The sequence below is a fragment of the Mesoplodon bidens genome (genome assembly GCF_964165515.1).
Source record: "Mesoplodon bidens genome assembly, chromosome: 3".
NCBI classification, from domain to species: Eukaryota; Metazoa; Chordata; class Mammalia; order Artiodactyla; family Ziphiidae; genus Mesoplodon; species Mesoplodon bidens.
This window is the reverse complement of record NC_138178.1, coordinates 66,919,987-66,940,502: the sequence shown is the minus strand read 5'-3', so window position 1 is coordinate 66,940,502 and position 20,516 is coordinate 66,919,987. Positions and strand designations below refer to the sequence as shown.

Here is a 20,516-nt window from a genome sequence, read left to right as displayed (position 1 = left end):
ACCCACTTTTAAATAAAGACACAAATAGACTAAAGTAAATAGAGAAAAACATATTGTACTAAATAACACTAATCAAAAGAAAGCAGCAGAGCTATATTAAATTCATATAGAGTAGACTTCAAAGTAAGGGAAGTTATCAGGGATAAAGAAGGGCATGACATAATGATAAAGCAGTCAATCCTCCAAGAAGACATAATGATTCTTAATGTGTATGTGCCTAACAACAGAGCATCAAACTATGTGAGGCAAAAACTGATAGAACTGAAAGGAGAAATAGATGAATCCACTATCATAGATGGAGACTTCAACACCCCTCTCACCAAAACAGACAAATCCAGCAGGCAAAAAATCAATAAGGACACAGTCAAACTCAACACCATCAATCAACTTCATGTAAATGATATCTATAAATTACTTCATCCAACAAGAGCAGAATATACATTTTCCTCACATGGACCGTTCATCAAGACAAAACACATTCTGGGCCATAAAACACACCTTAACAAATTTAAAGAACAGAAATCATACAACATCTTCTTTCAGACCACAGTGGAATTAACATCTGCTTTCAGACAACAGTGGAATTAAACCAGAAATCAGTAACAGAAGGTAATAGGAAAATCCTCAAGTATGCAGAGATTAAACAACACATTTCCAACTAACAGGAGTCAAAGAAGACATCTCAAGAGAAATTTTAAAATATTCTGAACTACATGAAAACATAAATTATCAAAATCTGTGGGATGCAGCAAAAGTAGAGCTTAGAGGGAAATTTATAGCATTGAATGCATATAATAGAAAAGAAAAAAGATCTAAAATTAATAATCCAAGTTTCTACCATAGGATACTAGAAAAAGAAGAGCAAATTAAATCCAAAGTAAGCAGAAGAAAATAAATAATAAGAAGTAAAGCAGAAATCAATAAAATTGAAAACAGGAAATCAATACAGAAAAAATGAAACCAGAGACTTATCTGGTGGTCCAGTGCTTAAGAATCCGTCTTGCAATGCAGGGGATGCCTGTTCAATCCCTGGTCAGGGAACTAAGATCCCACATGCCGTGGGGCAACTAAGCCCGTGCACCTCAACTACTGAGCCCATGTGCCACAACGACTGAGCCCACACGCCACAACTAAAGAGCCCACGTGCCACAACTACAAAGCCCACATGCTCTGGAGCCCGCAGGCCACAACTAGAGAGAAGCCTGCGTGCCACAACTACTGAGCCCACACGCCACAACTAAAGAGCCCACGTGCCGCAAATACAGAGTCCACATGCTCTGGAGTCCGCAGGCCACAACTAGAGAGAAGCCTGCATGCCACAACTAGAGAGAAGCCCGCACACCACAACGAAGAGCCCGTGCACCACAACGAAAGATCCCTAGTCCCGCAACTAAGACACAATGCAGCCAAAAAATAAATTAAATAAATGTTAAAAAAAAAAAACATGAAACCAAAGCTGGTTCTTTGAAAAGATCAATCAGTGTGGTAAGCCTCTAGCCAGACTAACTAAGGAAAAAAGAAATGACACTAATTACTAATATCGGAGATTAAAGAGGGAAAATCACTACAGATTCCATGGAAATTAAAAGGATACACAAGAAATACAACGAACTCTATGCCCATAAATTTGATAACTTAGATGAAATGGACACAATCTGCCAAAACTCACACAAGAAGAAATAAAAGATCTGAATAGGCCTATATCTATTTTTAAAATGGAATCAATAATAACCTTCCAAAACAGAAAGTACAGGCCCAAATGGGTTCATTGATGAATTCTACCAAACATTAAAGAAAAAAATTATACTAATTTTTAAAATATTTATTTATTTATTTGGCTGCACCAGGTCCTAGTTGTAGCACATGAGATCTTTGTTGCCACATACGGCACCTTTAGTTGTGGCATGTGAAATCTTTAGTTGTGGCATGCAGGATCTCGTTCCCTGACCAGGGATCGAACCGGGGCCCCTGCACTGGGAGCGCAGAGTCTTAACCACTGGACCACCAGGGAAGTCCCAGGAAGTTATATTAATTATCTACAATCTCTTTCAGAAAACAGAGAGAATACTTGCTAACTCATTCTATGAGAGCAGCATTCCCCTAATGGCAAACCAAAAAAAGAAACTACAGACCAATGTGTCTTATGAACACAGACACAAAAATCCTCAACAAAATATTAGCAAATCAAATTCAAAAATGTATAAAAAAACTATACTTCACAATGAAGTGAGATTTATCCAAGGTATGCAAGACTCATTCAACATTCTAAAATCAATTATTGGGGGCTTCCCTGGTGGCGCAGTGGTTAAGAGTCCGCCTGCCAATGCAGGGGACACGGGTTTGAGCCCTGGTCCAGGAAGATCCCACATGCCGCGAAGCAACTAAGCCTGTGTGCCACAACTACTGAGCCTGCGCTCTAGAGCCCACAAGCCACAACTACTGAGCCTATGCGCCGCATCTACTCAAGCCCCCGCGCTCTAGAGCCTGTGCTCCGCAACAAGAGAAGCCACCACAATGAGAAGCCCATGCACCACAACGAAGAGTAGCCCCCACTCGCTGCAACTAAAGAAAGCCCGTGTGCAGCAACAAAGACCCAACACAGCCAAAAATAATAAATAAATTAAAAAAATTAAAAATAGAAGCAATTATTGTAATCCATCACATCACAGACTAGAAAAGGAAAATCATATAATCGTATCAACAAACGCAGAAAATGCATCTGACAAAATCCAACACCCATTCATGATAAAAACTCTCAGTAAACTAGGAATAGAGGGAACTTTCTCAACTTGATAAAGACTATCTACAAAAAGCCTACAGCTAACATCATACTTAATGGTAAAAACCTGAAGCATTTCCACTAAGATCAGGTACAAGGCAACGATGTACCTTCTCACCACTCCTTTTCAACTCCGTACTGGAAGTCCTTGCTAACGCAATAAGGCAAAGAAAAGAAATTAAAAATATTGGGAAGGAAGACATAAAATTGTTCATAGATGACACAACCATCTATGTAGAAAATCTGAAAGAATTAATCAAAAAACTCTTGGAAATAATAAGTGATTACAGCAAGGTTGCACAATCTAAGATTAATATACAAAATTCAACTGTTTTCCTATATACCAACAATGAACAAGTGGAATTTGAAATTAAAAACACCATATCATTTACAATAGCACCCAAGAAAGTAAAGTACTTAAGTATAAATCTAAGTATACATATATATATATATATATATATATATATATATATATATATGATCTGTTTGAGGAAAACCACAAAACTCTGATGAATGAAATCAAAGAAGAACAGAATAAATGGAGAGATATTCCACACTCATGAATAGAAAGACTCAACATTGTCAGTTCGTCCCAATTTTATCTATAGATTCAATGCAACCCCAATCAAAATCCTAGCAAGTTATTTTGTGGCTATTGACAAACTGATTCTAAAGTTTACATGGAGAGGGGAAAGACCCAAAATATCCAACACAATACTGAAGAATAACAAAGCTGGAAGACTGACACTACTCTACTTCGAGGCTTACTATAAAGCTATGGTAATCAAGCCAGTGTGGTATTGGCAAAAGAATAGACAAATATCTTAAAGGAACATAACAGAGAATCAAGAAATAGAATCATATAAATACAGTCAACTGATCTTTGACAAAAAGGCAAAGACAATACAATGGAGCAAAGATAACCTCTTCAAGAAACAGTGCTGGAACAACTAGACATCGACACGCAAAATAAAGAATCTAGACACAAACCTTACACACGTCACAAAAATTCACTCAAAATGGATCATAGACATAAATGTAAAACTCAAAATTATAGAACTCCTACAAGTTAGCACAGAAGAAAACCTACACAACCTTGCATATGGTGAAGGTATTAGATACAATACCAAAGACACAATCTTGAAAGAAATAATTGGTAAGCTGGACTTGATTAAAATTAAAAACGTCTGCTCTGTGAAAGGCAATATAAGAGAATTAAACGACAGCCACAGACTATGAAAATATATTTACAGAAAACACATCTGATAAAGGACTGCTACCCAAAATATACAAAGAACTCTTAAAACTCAATAATAAGAAAACAAACAACCCAATTAAAAAATGGCCAAAGACCTTAACAGACACTCCACCAAAGAAGATACAGAGGTGGCAAATAAGCACATGAAAAATGCATCACATCATATGTCATGATATGACAAAAACCTGACAACACGAAATTCTGGCAAGGATGTGGAGCAACAGGAACTCTCATTCATCGCTGGTAGAAATGAAGGCAAAGTGGTACATTTCAGAAGACTGCCAGTTTCTTACAAAACTAAATATACTCTTACCATATGATCCAGCAGCAATCGTGTTCCTTGGTATTTACTCAAAGAAGTTGAAAAATTATGTCCACATAAAACCTGCACACAGATATTTATAGCAGCTGTATTCATAGTAGCCAAAAAGTGGAAAGAACCCAAATTTCCCTTAACTGAAGAATGGATAAACAAAATGTGGTATACCTGCATAATGGAATCTTATTGTTCAGTAAAAAGAAATGGGGACTTCCCTGGTGGCGCAGTGGTTAAGAATCCACCTGCCAAAGCAGAGGACACGAGTTGGAGCCCTGGTCTGGGAAGATCCCACATGCCATGGAGCAACTAAGCCTATGCGCCACAACTACTGAGCCTACGCTCTAGAGCCCACGATCCACAACTACTGAAGCCCATGTGCCTAGAGCCCATGCTCCGCAACAAGAGAAGCCAACACAATGAAAAGCCCACGCACTGCAACGAAGAGTAGCCTCCACTCGCCACAACTAGAGGAAGCCCGCGTGCAGCAACGAAGACCCAATGCAGCTAAAAATAAAGAAAATAAATTTATAACAACAAAAAAAGAAATGAAGTACTAATATGTACTACAACATGGATGAACCTTAAAAACATTACGCTCGGTAAAAGAAGCAAGACACAGAGGACCACATACCGTATGATGTCATTTATATGAAATATCCAAACAGGCAAATCCATTGACACAAAAAGTAGATTAGTGGTTACCAAGGGCCGGATAGGAAGAGGTTTGGGGGAAAGGGGAAGGGACTGCTAACGGGTACTGGGGTTTCTTTTTGGGGTAATGAAAATGTTCTCAAATTGATTGTGGTGATGCTCATTCAACTCTGCAGCCTGGGAGACTTGTGACCTTAGACAAGGACTCTTCCTGAGCCAACTGCTCTCTCTGTAAAATGTCAACCATATGACCTACCTCACAGAGTCAAGCAATTAAACCATGAGTGTGAAAGTGTTTCACAGCAACAGGCACATAATAGGCATTCCATACAAGCTAAAAAAATAACGAAATATGCAAAAGTACCTTGTGATAAATGCCTTCACAAATGTCAGGTGGTTTTATAATTTTGTATATAAAATTATAACATACATTATCAGAAATAAGCCGTTTTCAGTTTCACATGCTGCTTTCCAAAGACTCACTTGAGCTCAGTGCCCCACTGTTTCAAAGAGAAGTTAATGGAATTTGGATGCCCTGGGGCGGGCTGATTTGCAGCTTGCTCTCCCACCAGCTCTCCAGGGGCAGTTTCCACAGCTAGGACATTTCTGGCTTTTTCTGCAGAAGCATTTGGGTGCGGGTTAATTAAATCTGAAAGAAAGGCAAACAAGTGTCAGTTATTCAAAGTTTCCACAGGGAACTTGATATCCTACATAGTTCACTGTCTTGATATACTATATAAAAATCTATATAGGGCTTCGCTGGTGGCGCAGTGGTTGGGAGTCCGCCTGCCGATGCAGGGGACACAGGTTCGTGCCCCGGTCCGGGAAGATCCCACATGCCGCGGAGCGGCTGGGCCCGTGAGCCATGGCCACTGAGCCTGCGCGTCCGGAGCCTGTGCTCCACAACAGGAGAGGCCACAACAGTGAGAGGCCCACGTACCGCAAAAAAAAAAAAAAAAAAAATCTATATAGTATATATTATAGTATATTTTTAATGTGTACTACATGAAAACACAATCTGTAGGTGGCTAGCGTGTTCTGCAACCATTTTCATCTAAAGTAGACCCATGGTCCTCAAAGGAAGGTGGTACATGCTTCAAACCACAAAGTTAACAGCATCGGCCCAGGGAAAGAAGAAGCTAGGGCTCTTCTCTGCTGTCTTGTAGATCAGTAAACCTGGTATAAAGCTGTGATCATGGTCCACTCACCTATACTGATAAGGAACAATTTCCAGGATAAACTGTTAGGTGAAAAAAGCAAAGTGCAGACCAGATTACATTAATGCCCTTTTCTGTAAGAAAGTGAGAGGAATAGAATATATATATATATATATACTTGCTGATCGCAAATAGTGACACTGAAAAAATAAGTTTGCATATAAAGGATAGCAGTTCAGTAAATTCATAGACAAATGCATTGATGCTAAAGCATGGTCAAATTTCAGAATGTATCTTTATTTATTTTTTTTTTTTTAAAGAAGATGTTGGGGATAGGAGTTTATTAATTAATTTATTTATTTTTGCTGTGTTGGGTCATCGTTTCTGTGCGAGGGCTTTCTCTAGTTCTGGCAAGCGGGGGCCACTCTTCATCGCGGTGCGCGGGCCTCTCACTATCGCGGCCTCTCTTGTTGTGAAGCACAAGCTCCAGACGCGCAGGCTCAGCAGTTGTGGCTCACGGGCCTAGCTGCTCCGCGGCATGTGGGATCTTCCCAGACCAGGGCTCGAACCTGTGTCTCCTGCATTAGCAGGCAGATTCTCAACCACTGCGCCACCAGGGAAGCCAGAATGTATCTTTAAAATGTAAGTGGTTGAGGGACTTCCCTGGGGGTCCAGTGGTTAAGACTTTGCCTTCCAATGCAGGGGGTGTGTGGGTTCGATCCCTGGTCGGGGAGCTAATATCCCACATGCCTCGTGGCCAAAAAACCAAAAAACATAAAAAAACAGAAGCAATACTGCAACGAATTCGATAAAGACTTTAAAAATGGTCCACATCAAAAACATCTTAAAATAAAATGTAAATGTTTGAAATATTTAAGGTTGCAATGATATGATGCCCAGAATTTGCTTCAAGATAACATTTTGGTGCTCGCTTCAGCAGCACATATACTAAAACTAGAACGATACAGAGAAGATTAGCATGGCCCCTGCACAAGGATGACACGCAAATTCATGAAGCGTTCTGTATTTTTAGATAGGGATTGACATATATACATTAATATGTATAAAGTGGATAATAAGAACCTGCTGTATAAAAAAATAAAATTCAAAAAAAGAAAAAAGATAACATTTTGTTATTTAACAAATAAATAATATTTGCCTCAAATAACATGTTATTTGCTTCCAAATAACAAAATTAAGTGGGTAAATATATCAATGAAACAAGATGGGTCATGAAAGACTAATTGTTGAAACTACCTAATAAACATGTGGGTAATATTATGTTATTCTCTCTTTGCATAGCTTAAAATTTCCCATAAGACCCATAATAAAAACTTACTTTTCTAAAGTTTTGATAAAATGTATCCAACAATAAATACTTTGTATTCTTCCAAATGATATAATCTCTCTGAGAATATGTATGTTTGTAAACAGAATTTAACATTGTTTTACAATAATCACTTTGATCTATACTCCCCTTGAATAAAGCATCCCTACATTGGCAATATCAACCATCACTCCTTCAGTGGAAACAGAATCAGAATGGAACGCTGAACACTGATAACCAAGAAAAAAATTACTTTCTTATCAGATGAGCACACAACCTGAGTTCACTTAGAACAGGTCACTGTGAAGGTCATCGAGCACTCGTAGAGAAAGCAGAGCACAGGGAATCCTGGACTCAGGGGCCCTTGAAAATTGATGTTCCAAACGCGAACACCTTATGACATGCTCACACTTTGTTGGCAGGTCACTAACTTGACCACAGTCAGCAGGGCAAGGGCTCCGGGAACACACTGGGAAAAGTATGCTGGCTGTGACACGAAATGACTGCTGTGTATCCATGAGGGGAACTGGTGGCTGCCCAGGAGAGTCAACACCTGGCTCATAGTAGCGTTCTAAGTAGAAAAGGCAAGAGGGTGTGTTGGGAGACAGAAGAACTATAGGCTTGGCAATGGATTATAAGATTAAGTCAAGAAGGCCAGAAATTACAAACCACCACTGGTTCCTGATTCTTGGTTCAAGCTACCACTGTGTATGAAGCACTAGGTGCTCAGGGTACAACAAAAAATAAGAGAGTTCTTGTCCTAAAGGAGAACACATCTAGGAGAAAGATATAAAATAATAAAATGTTAAGCTCCAAGTCACCACCGAATGCATCGAGTGCCTGGTATCCAGACTTTTCTCTGAGCCTTAGGGTCCAGGAGATGCCTTGGGGATTTTCAGAGGGAGAGAAGGAAGGGGTCCCACTCTCAGCTTCAACCAGGGTGGTTCCTCTTTTCACTCTTTTATATCTTGGAGTTCCTCTTGAGATTTCATTTGGAAAAAAAGAGTTCCAATAAACAAACAAAAAACAAGTTCAAACACCACTAACCGGGTCCAGTTTCCTCTACCTACTTTATTTGACACAGAAGCCCTGAGCTGGGGCTAGAAGGCAGTCACCTGCTCCTGCAGTGACAACAGCCTCATGGCGGGTGCAGTGACTGTACCGGGTAGAGGCAGGCACCCGACATCTGTGAGTGTGTGTCGGTCATTGGGCACACGGGTGCACCGCCTCTATTTCAGACAAAGGTAAAGCCGACACCCAGGCTTCCCGGAGGCTAGTCTTCCGCAGACCCCTCACAGGCAAAGCATTACAACTCTAAACCAAACCAGGAAATAAACACAGTGCACTGCACCTGTTTCTGTTTCGAGCAGAGTCCAGCCCCTTCTTCCTGTGTGGGCTGGCAGCAAGGTGAGGAGCGGCCCCTCTGCGGGTGAGACTGTCAAGTGCTCTCGCATAGCCAAGCACCTGTTACCAGGACGCCCAGGCCTGGCAGCAGCCCTGGGCCCACACTGGAAACGGTTCCTGAGGAACTCAGGCCCTGGGGGTGGGGTGCAGAAAAGGGACCGGAGGCCAGGGAGGATGTTGGCAAAACAAACCGTTTCTAAAAGTCATCATTTGACGTGAAAAATAAGCCATTTCCCAGTTTTAGCTAGATTGTTTTGTCTGGTTTTTTGTTGTTAATAGACCACGTGAGATTTCCTTAATTAAAAGCGAAGCTGCTGGCTTCCCCTCAATACATGTCCTAACATTAGCATTCAGGGAACCGCCTCAAGAAGGACACAAACTAGGACAGGGCAGTATTTCCTTGAAATCCTTAAGAGGATGGATTGGATTCACGAACATGTGCTTTATCTTGCAGCTGCAGTGGGGAGAGAAAGTCTGTGCTTGAAGAGTTTTGGTGTTCAGACCTTCTCTGTTATTTCTGAACATTTCCCAATGCCTAAATGACACCTCTGAGCGACTTTTAGACTACAGATTTCCTGGGTTCTGATTCCAGCACGACCTCTATCATTCTGGCGTGGCCATTCCCAGATCTCCAGGAGTCCTTTCCACTGAACACATTCTAACACCAGGGGCCCTGTGGGACCCACAGAGGGAGGCTCCTGCTCACATCTGGACACCTCCGTGAGTCTGCCCTCCTCTCCAGCTCCAGCTCCACCACGAGCAACCTCGCAGAGGGCAGAACAGAGTGCCCAAGATGCAGCATCCTCCAAGAAAGGAGGGAAAAGCACTGGGAAAAGGCCATTGCCATGGTGTCAAAGATACCGCAAAAGAGAGCCTGCAAGTCCCCAGTGGGAGCTGGTGGAGGACACTCAGAGCAGGGTTAACCTGAAAAAGCTTTTTTTCCCTTTAACAAAGTGAGTTTAACCCAGATTGTGAAGGCGTGGTCAGGAGCGGTACAGTTAACTTCCAAGTAAGGGCACAGTGTGCATCTAAGCCCAAAAGGAAGAGGCAGCAAGCCACCGGGTCTGAGCGTCCCCAGCGGGCCAGTCCACGTGTCTGGTTAATGACGCATCTGTCTGCTCTCTCCCATGCCTCACCAAGGACGTACATCTTGTGAGACCTGGACCCCAGCCTGATTTGCTAACAGCTGCGTAGCCAACAGCAGCCACAGGGGAGGGACTCAATAAATGCTGGTAAGATGGTTGAAGGAATGACTAAATGACTGCCGTGGTGCGGCAGGGAGGGCCTTCTGGAGGCTGAGGAAATCAGGCAGGAGGCAGCAAGCCCCTGTAGTTCTCTAAGGAACGACACCCATCAGCCCTCCTGGCTGCCCCTCTCCTGCCACCTCGCCTCTCAGACCCCCTGCATTAGGGGTGGGGAGCACACCTGACTCCAGGGCTTCCCTCTGTTCCCCTCTCCCACCGCCCTGCACTCCGGCAGCGGCTCAGCACCCCAGCACATCACCACCCCCGCCCCCCACCACGTTCACTGCGCCACATCGCACCCAGAGCCAGGCCCAGCCTGCCTCCACAGGCACCACACTCCAGCCCACCACGGACCGTCTCCTCCGGACCTTCTTCAGGAGGCTCCCCCAGGCTCCCCCAGAGACACAGCTGGAATCTGACCCTGCTCATCGGCTCCCCCCCTTCCACAGCCTGACGTTAGGAATCACAGAACCTTCTTCCATCCAGAAGGAATCAGAGGCGGCATCTTGCTCCCAGAGGGGGAGACGGTGTGTGCCCTTCATTCCATCGGCTTTCTGCACTGGATCAGGCTGCCCCTCAGCTACAGGGCTGATAATCACCATGACTTACACTTTAAAACAACACATGGCATTTTGTAGTATTTTACAAACAGGATAACATAAAAGCACAGCTTCTTTGATGACTTTAGGGAACTGTGACATGAAATGATTCCATGGAATTCCTGTGGCTTTGCTAATGTGGGGTCTGCGTCCCACCCGACGGTTTCCCTCCCACCAGTTCCAGCACTTGCACAGAGAGCAGCGGCTCATACTGGGGGAGGACTGGAACAAGCAGCCACTTCCCTTCCCCTCCCCCTGCTCCCACACAAGCCGAGAGGGCAGCAGTTACTCTCGAGGCTGCTTCAGAGAAGGAAAGGTGTGGTCATCCCTCAAACCATCTTCACTGTACCATTTTCCTCCTGTGATGGTGAGGGCTTTTGTACTCCTGAACTCTCAGGAAGTCTTAAAAAAACAAAGTCTTGTTATCCCTGACTTGTTTGCCTATTAGTTTACATGGGAAATGAAGTAAACAGAATGTGCTGGACACACAGCTTGTAATGAGGCTATTAGCTCGCTACAAGCCTCCTTTGGGTTCTGGCTGCCTCATTCCCAACAGCTATGAAGGTCTGCAGACTCTTGATTTTATCTTTGCAAATTATTCCTTTGTGTTGAAACTAAGTCTTTATCTATCCAAACACGGAAGACAAGCAGAGTGGTGTCTGAGGCGTGGCATACTTTCAGAGGCCAGGCTGCAGATGGAAGGCAGACAGATCAGATAAAACAAACTCATCTCACTTTCTAACACTTGATTGACTAATATAAAGCTGCAAATTTCAGTCACACAGATGAACAGATTCTTACTCTAGAAACATGAACTCTTGAAAACAAATTTAATGTAGGCAATTATGTGACACTGCCAGCTGCCTATCTGATACCCATTCTAGCTCTTCCTTACAGACCCTGGTTTTGATGGTGGCCACATGCTCAGCTAAAACACTGGCCTCCTCAAACTCCATTCCAGAGTCTCCACAACACAGTTCTAGTTAATCAGGCATAAAGCAAAGGTTTCTGGGAAAGTTTTCTCCTTTTTGATATAGGTGCCGCTCCCAAAGGCAGCTTGCATGAGGAGGGAAGCTAATACTCTAAGGCTGGAGAACAGAATGGGTCCCTCAGTGGCACTGGGGAGGAGGTTCGCCAGCTATGAACTGCCATCATGAGACAAATAAATCTCTATTTGTAAGTCCCTATCAGGTTTCCTGTTAATTGCGGCTGAACATAATCCTAACCGATTCAAAATGGTAATATCATATATGTATGTATACATGTGTATATATAATACCCTTGACACTTTACACTTAACAATGCAGTTTCCCATCTGATCCTCAAAACAGAAATACTGGCGGGATGGGGACGGGTGGGGGACAAAGTTGTTGTTAGTATTCCTTCCAATCCCATCCAGCCAACTGCCTGGGCCTGGGACCTGGACGGCACAGTCTGCCTTCCCTCTCCCTCAAAGCTAATCCCACCTTTTAATCCACCAGTTCTCCCACCATACAATCTCCCAACTCTGCCCACTTTTTTCCATCTTCTCTGATGCAACCCTACTCAAGGACACTATGATTTCTAAGCTCAACCAGCCTTCTAACTGGTCTCTCTTTCTCTTGTCTTGCCAAGGAATCCATTCTCTCCCACTCGGCTAATCATCTCAAATGCATAAGCCCTTCCAGGTCTGGTCCCTGATCATCCATCCAACTTTCTCTTTGTCACTCCTGTCCACACTCTCTACCTTCAAGTCAGGCCCTGGTCTCTAGGGTCTCCAGGCCTTTCCTTTGCCTGCTTCACAAGGCCAGCTCTTCAGGACTCAGTTCAGCCCTCTCCTAGTCCAGGAAGCCTTCTCAGACACCACCAACACCCTACCCTCCAACACCCACACGCAGGTAAGCTTCCTGTGCTCACCTCTGGCCCTGTGCTTACCAGACTGCATTGTGCAGGCCTCTTTACCTGTCTGGGTCCCTCACTAGACCACACACTCCTTGAGAACATGACCCATGACTTATTTGTCTTTACATCCCAGGCACTGGCACAATGCCTAGAATACAAGAATGCCTGGAGTGAAAGACTGAATGAACAATGTCTATTTTACTGATAAAGAAACTGAGGCTCAAAAAGAGAGGTACGCTCAAGACATCACAGCAAGGGTCAGCAAACTTCTTCTTAAAGGCCCAGATAGTAGTAGATATTTTAGACTGGTGAGCCAAATGGTCTCTGTGACAACTATTCATCTCTACCACTGGTGTGCAAAAGCAGCCACAGACAATATGCAAATAAATGAGTGGCACTTTATTCTGATAAAACTTCATTCCCACAGGCTGCAGTTTGCTACCCTTTACTAGAGAGAAAATGACTCACTCAGAGTCTGACAAATAGTAAATAACAGAGCCAAGACTCAAACCCAGGCCCACAGGGATCCTTCCATCAGACAGAGCTGCCTTCCAAGATACAACTGCCTGTCAAACGTTAATTCCCTATATCTTTTCCCATGTTGAATTTCGGGGCTAGGAGGGTACTGATGGGTGACACCCATTAGACAACAAATGAAAATGTTACCAAAAACTGGGTAACAAGGAGAGGCCAGTAGGAAAAGTTTTATTTTTTAATGTAAATCAGAGTAATAAAAACATTTGTCTTCAATCCTAGCTAGAGTTCGCACAATTTAGGATAAGCTGAGCAGATAACTACAGGCATGGCTTCAGAAACACAACAGAGCACCACCACATACCTTAACTCATTTTATCTTTTAACCAATTTTTATCTAAAATGATGATAAAAAAAGGAGAGTGACTAAAATCTAGCCTTTTCTTCTTGTCTTCCCCCTTTAGACTATCTGACTTCCTGAATAGTTATAGTCTTGCAAATTGCCTGGTTGTCCACAGTTTCATTATTTGTTCTTAGAAGCTACATAAAAATCGGCAGAAGTTCAAAATTAGTCGGTTCTGCACATAAAATCTTCAAGGGCATTCCACTGTTCTTAGGAGAGTCCAAAACCCCAAGCCCAGAGGTCCAGGCCCTTCCCACCCTGGCCCTGGGTGTGCCTTGAGGCTCAGCTCACTGCCGGCCCCCTCTGGCCACACCCTCCTTCCAGCTCCTGGAGGGCGCTGCGCTCCTCTTACCCGGCCTGACTCCGGGTCATCCTCAGATCTCAGAGACAGAAACCACCCACCCCAAAGCTGTGCTCAACCCATTCATGGCTCTTGGTACCCTGTACCTTCCCTCTCATGTGATCTCGCTTTTTCTTCACCCTGCTTGACTAGAAACTCTGTGAGGGGAGAGATCCAAGCCCATCACAGGCATCTACTTGCTCAATGAATGAGTAAACACCAGAGGGTGCCAGCTCCAAATTCCCATGCTAGAGTCCCAAAACCAAATGCAGAGAACCAAATGCAGGCTGCAGGTGCTTTTGCCGGCACCCTAGCCTCGGCACTTTGGCTTAAAAGAAGGAAGGATGCGTGTTATAAAGAGACCACAGGGCTTCATTCCTTTGGTCCTCCTCTCTGTCTAATGCCTGAGTCTCCCTTAGAGAGAAGTGCTTGGTGTCCTCAGAAAGAAGGAACAGGGGCAAAGTGAGTATCATCTGTGCCAAAGGCACTAGCTACCACCATGAATACTGCTGGTTTCCCTGCAGGGTTTCCAACCGTTCCAAGTGACTGATACTGAGTTATAGAGCTTCTTTTGATCAAAAGCACTATAACAGTGTTTTTTTAAATAACTCCGTCATCAATGAGCAGAAGTACAAACTAAACATAGAGGGGGTTCTGGCATCCTCTCAGCTCCTGCTGTCATTCGTGTTAAGACATCCATGAAAATGACCTGAGAACTCTCACAGCACGGCATAGGAAGAGGAATGAAGCACACATAGTCATTTCTCACTGACCAGAGGGTTAACCTGCTGATTGGTAAAAACAAGGCTGGCAGGAAAACCGGGATTTGGAGGGAAGAAATAATTTAAGAAGTCCAAGAAGGCGTTTGTTTCCAAAAACAAGTTGGCTGCACACGTGCCAATGCCACCGTTCATTTACAGGGAGCTTGACTGTAGCCTGTGTTCTCCTGAGCAAAGGTCCCGCAGGCGTTACAAAGCTTGGACCAATAGGCATGAGAACTAGCCCATGCTGGCTAAATTCCAATATGCACTCCTTCAATCCTTAAGAAATGCTGGTGTGATGGCCTGGCCTTTTCATGCCTTACTTCAAGGCCCAGGGGTCAGGTTTTTCTGGGCCTGCTCTTCTCCCTGTGTGAAGAGAGGGACCACAAATACAGCCCCACCTCAGTAGCCCCTGCAGGCGCCGGGTCGGGGGATGGTCTGTGTATAACCATAGTCCTGTTCTTTCAGTTAACAAGGCTCAGCACCACCAGACAGTCATGAGAAGATCACAGGGTTTTAATTTTTGATATTCAAATATAAAACCACATCATCTCCACACTGCAATCAGCCAGGGATTAGCATGAGTTATGGAAATACCACAGATCCAGGATAAAATGGAATTAGCGTCTGATAGTTAAAATCTTCCCAAGAAGCATCACTGAATCACATTGAGTGCTTTGAGAACATCTTCCCAGTGTGCACACATATCTGTGCACAGGGCTGCGGGTGTGGGTGCTTCACCTTCAGACAGGGTAGAGAGCAGGCTGGCCCTGGAGTCAGACTGGACTTCAGCACCACAACTCACTACCCACTGCTCTCAGCCGTACCATCTCTTTAGGATGCTTAGCACCAGCCTTGCCTTACTCCTGAGGTTGTCATTGGGCTTGAATACAATTCTGTACATGGAGACAGAAGCCCTCAATAACTATAGGATGCAGCCCATTTATAAGGGATCATCACCATTATTTTCATTCTCAATTCCTCTGCTAAGCTGACTTGCTACGTCAAACGGTGATACACAAAGCACTGACACAGGTGCCCTCCCTTTCTGACCTACCTGTGTTATCTCTGGCCACAAGACCCTTAGAAAAATCCCCTGGAGTCGGGGAGGTCCTGCTGTCCCACTTTACCATGTCGAGACTGTTGCAATATTCCCATCTCTTCTGCTGAAGCTCTTGTAACCAGTAAGTCATGAGTTGACGATTAGGGGCCTAAAAAGAAGGAAGGGGAAAAAGTGTTATGGCCACCAATAACATAGAGAGCTTAAAAAAATAATTATGTTTTGTGAGGACAGACTGAACACCTTGCCACATGAAAGGGAGAGGTAAGAAGAACAGGTCAAAGAAATTTCAATTTCAAGATTAGTAACTTTTGTTCACTACAATTGGTCATGAAAATAGCAATTTTTACATAAAGAATTTAACCCTAATAATAAGAAATCTTTTTAAATTCTAAAATTACAGAACGATACAATATAACATTTTCCTCAAAAGGTTTTAGGAAGGCTTGATATCCCCAGTGCCCTTTCACTCTGAGCACCTATAAATTCTCTTAAGAAGTCAAATCTCACATGGGTATGGATAACATCCCTGCCAAATCAAATCAAATAATGGTATATAGATCCTGTCAGCAACTGGGAGAGTGAGCAAAGAAAACTGCAGATTAAAAACTAGAGAGGAGGCTTCCCTGGTGGCGCAGTGGTTGAGGGTCCGCCTGCCGATGCAGGCGACGCGGGCTCATGCCCTGGTCCGGGAGGATCCCACATGCCGCGGAGCGGCTGGGCCCGTGAGCCATGGCCGCTGAGCCTGCGCGTCCGAAGCCTGTGCTCCGCAACGGGAGAGGCCACAACAGTGAGAGGCCCACGTACTGCAAAAATAAAATAAAATAAAATAAAATAAAATAAATTAAAAAAATAAAATAAAAACTAGAGAGGACATCTATTACAATGGCTAAAATTTTTTTAAATTGATAATACCAAAGGCTGGAAAGGATACAGAGCAACTGGAACGTTCATTCATTGCTGGTGGGAATGTAAAATGGTGCAGCTCTTTGGAAAACAGTTTGGCAGTTCCTTATAAACATACACTTACCAAGTGACCCAGCAACCCCACTCCTAGGTATTTAATGAAGAGGAATAAAAATATACATTCACACAAAAACCTGCATGCAAGTGTTCAGAGGCTTTATTCATAATCGCCAAAAAGTGAAAACAAGCCAAATGTCCTTCATCTGGTGAACAGATAAACTGTGGCACATCCGTACCATGAAATACTATTCAGCAATAAAAAGGAGCCAACGATTGATTCACACAACATGGATGAATATTACATGCATATGTGAAGGAAGCCAGTCCCAAAAGGCTACATACTGTACAATACCATTTATGTGACATTCTTAAAAAGGCAAAATTACAGGGACAGAAGACAAATCTGTGGTTTCCAGGGCTTGGGTGAAGGGAGTGACTGACTACAAAGGGGCAGCACAAGCGGATTTTTGGGTAATCAACCTATTCTGCACCATGACTGTGGGGGTAGATACATGATTCTACGCATCTGTCCAAACTCAAAGAACTATATACCACAAAGAGTGAATTTCACTATAAACATTAAAAAAAAAAAAATCAACCAAGATACAGAGGGAGCCCAAAACAATGAACCTAGCTATAAACAAACAAACTAGATGGCAGGTGTGGGTCACAGGTCTCCAGCCTGCCCCCAAAAAGGAGTCCCAAGGAGAAGGATGCCATGGCATGATTATGGGAACCAGTGGCATCCAGTAAGGTGTACAGACATCAGACACAGTGGTTTCAGCACCTATAAATTCTACCCCAGAGTCAGAGGCAATCTGGAAAACTGCTTTGTAGGCCCGACAGCAAGTGACAAGCCAGAGACCAAACCTCTACTGTCCACAAGCAAAGTGCTCTTGCTACAACCTGGAGTCTTTTTAGTGACACTTGCAGGCACAGCCCTGGTAAGGAAAACCATTCACTACATGATCTCTGGGTATCTTACAGAAAAGCCCTCCAGCTATCAGCCAAGCCATCATTTCATCCATACATTCAACCAACATTTACTATTAATATTTATCTATCAGGAACCTGGAATCAGGGCTTGTGAGAAAGATAGGAAAAATAAATCAGTAGTTTCAAGAGTGTGTTAAGTGCTATGACAGAGGTCAGAGTGGGTGAAGTGGGGCTGGTGTGACTGGAGGGTGCAGAGGAGATGGGGCAAGGGTCAGGTACTGAAAGTTTAGGAAAACTGCTACCTGTGGATTCAAAACGTTCACAGTATTGGCTTAATGTCTCTCTTCTCCAATAAACATAAACTCTGAGATGTGTCCATTTTTCTAACATCCAGCTCAGTGCCAGATACATATTGGCTGAATAAATAAGTGAAGAAATGAATGAACAAGTAATCATAAAATGATGCAGGAGCTTGGTCTTAAAGGGGAAGCAGGTGGTGGCCAGAAGGACAAGACAAAAAAGAAGCTCCAGGCAGAGACAAGAGTATATGCAAAGGCCCAGAGGCAAGAGAGCACAGGCAAGGGGAGGCTGGCAGCGGGGTGGAGGAGGGATGGAGCTGGGATAAGCAGGGACCATGCCCAAAGGGACTCGAGTGCCCTCCTGGATTCTTGGCAGGGCAATGATGAGATGAGACAAAGTCATTGCTCTTGGAAAGTGGGAGGGTGGGGGGAAGCAGGATTCAGGTAGAAGAGGAGATTTGCTCAGGCCCAGGAGCCCTAAAGCACAGCTGGCGTCTGAGTGGCAGTTTGGTTGCAGGGTGGACACTGGGGGCTCAGTCTGGCTCCGAGGCAGGACAAGAGACCCCAGCATTCCCAGAGGAGGGGAGAGAGTGGCTGGAAGAGTAAGGGGCTGGGAGACAGCCAAATAAGAACCCAAAGCCCACCGAATCCCTCCTCCTTCCTCCTTTCACAGGATCCATACTGAGCCCCTAGTCTCCCGACCCCCAGCTTAGGGGAAAGTGTGTGTTTTGACAGTGGGTGCATGTGTGTGCACATGTGTGCGTGTGTTCTGGTCCTCCCACCAGCTCCCCTGCCTGGCCCCCGTCCCCATCCCAGGGAGAAGACCATACTGTGTCAGATCCATCACTAACCTCTCTAGCTGTTTCCTGAAATGCAAACACCATGAGAAAGCTGTTTGTTACAAGAAAACCTTTTCCCTTTAAATCTCTGAGTGTTAAATTCTGACTGAGGAACAGTTAGTAACTTCTTAATCATCTCTCACTAAATTCCTCGGGCAAAAAAACTTTTAGATCACATGCTCTCAATGTCTGACATATTATTCATGTTACAGAAATCTGGTCAATAAGGCAGGCAAAACTACCTCGAGACAATGATTAACTGGGGTTCATTTCCTTAAAAAAAAAAAAAATCTAGCAACCACTAAAAGCATCTCGAATTCAATCCCCAAGCAGCTGTGAAAGGCTGTTGGGGGCACATGGCTCCAGGGCATGTGCTATGATCAAGGAGGCGGAAAAGCCCCCAGAGGCCCTTCCCTCAGGGAGCTGAGACCCATGAGACAGGGCAGGATTAAAAGTAGAACAGCACAGGGGGCTTCCCTGGTGGCGCAGTGGTTGAGAGTCCGCCTGCCGATGCAGGGGACACGGGTTCGTGCCCCGGTCCGGGAGGATCCCACACGCCGCGGAGAGGCTGGGCCCGTGAGCCATGGCCACTGAGCCTGCGCGTCTGGAGCCTGTGCTCCCCAACGGGAGAGGCCACAACAGTGAGAGGCCCGCGTAACGCAAAAAAAAAAAAAAAAAAAAAAAAGTAGAACAGCACAATCAGCATCGATCCACAAAGCCTCTGTGTTTCCCATTTGATATCTTTTAAACAGAGACTGAACTGAGATTTGGTCTTGTTCAGTCCTAATTAGCTGTAGAATCACAAACTAGTGTCTTCATTGCCCCAGTCCTGGTTAGTCAGGTAAAGTTAGTCTAGATCTGCCCCATCCAAACACAGTAGCCGCTAGCCACACATGGCTCGTGAGCACGTGAAGTACGGCTACTACCACATGATGAAATATTATAGACACATTGGGTTAAATAAAATATATTTATTAAAACTAATTTCACCTGTTTAATGTGGGTATCTGAAAACTTAAAAGTATATAACTGGCAGGACTTCCCTGGTGGCGCAGTGGTTAAGAATCCGTCTGCCAGTGCAGGGGACACAGGTTTGAGCCCTGGTCCGGGAAGATCCCACATGCCGCGGAGCAACTAAGCCCACGAGCCACAACTACCGAGCCCACATGCCACAACTACTGAGGCTGCGTGCCACAACTACTGAAGCCCGTGCACCCTAGAGCCTGTGCTCTGCAACAACAGAAGCCACCGCAATGCGAAGCCCACGCACCGCAATGAAGAGTAGCCCCCGCTCACCGCAACTAGAGAAAGTCCGCGTGCAGCAACGAAGACCCAACGCAGCCAAAAATAAATAAATAATTTTTTTTTAAAGTATATAACTGATTCACACTGTCTTTATTGCACAGTGCTGGTCTAGATCATGATGGCAAACAAATTCCATTTTGAGAGCCAAGGTTGGTGGGAGATCTGGCTAGGTGGGAAGCCCAGCGGGTGGGAAATGGCCTTGGGGATGACCAAGGGCATGGGGTTCTTGAGAGTGTGGGGCAGCCAACATTATTCACCTCCCAAAGGACTTTATGACTCAAATAACTTTCTTCTTTAACTAGGTACCTCCATATCTCCAACCACCCCATGCTCTGTTAATGTCCATGGAGATGCCAACATTATTTGGGGACCCCAAAGAATGGGTCTGGCTGGTCTGGCTGATGGCTCACAGTTTCAGTGTCTTCACTGCCCCCTCCCAAAGGAAGGCAAGGACCCTCGAGTGACCTGGCTTCACAGACAGCACCTCAAGGAGTCTATCACCGGAGCTCGCTCC

At 44.4% G+C, this 20,516-nt stretch overlaps 1 protein-coding gene across 3 annotated transcripts in view; it reads right to left on the bottom strand.

Moving 5' to 3' along the window:
* Window positions 1–20,516, bottom strand: part of TBC1D2B (TBC1 domain family member 2B) — an 87,680-nt gene that overhangs the window by 51,158 nt on the left and 16,006 nt on the right. For 2 of the 3 annotated variants that reach the window (XM_081230158.1, XM_081230159.1), the window contains exons 2-3: window positions 15,655–15,808; window positions 5,491–5,656 (exon numbers count right to left, since the gene is read on the bottom strand). In XM_081230158.1, the coding sequence (XP_081086284.1) occupies window positions 5,491–5,656; window positions 15,655–15,808 (320 nt within the window). The remainder of the gene's footprint in view (window positions 1–5,490; window positions 5,657–15,654; window positions 15,809–20,516) is intronic. The other variant, XM_081230160.1, reaches the window with a different exon arrangement.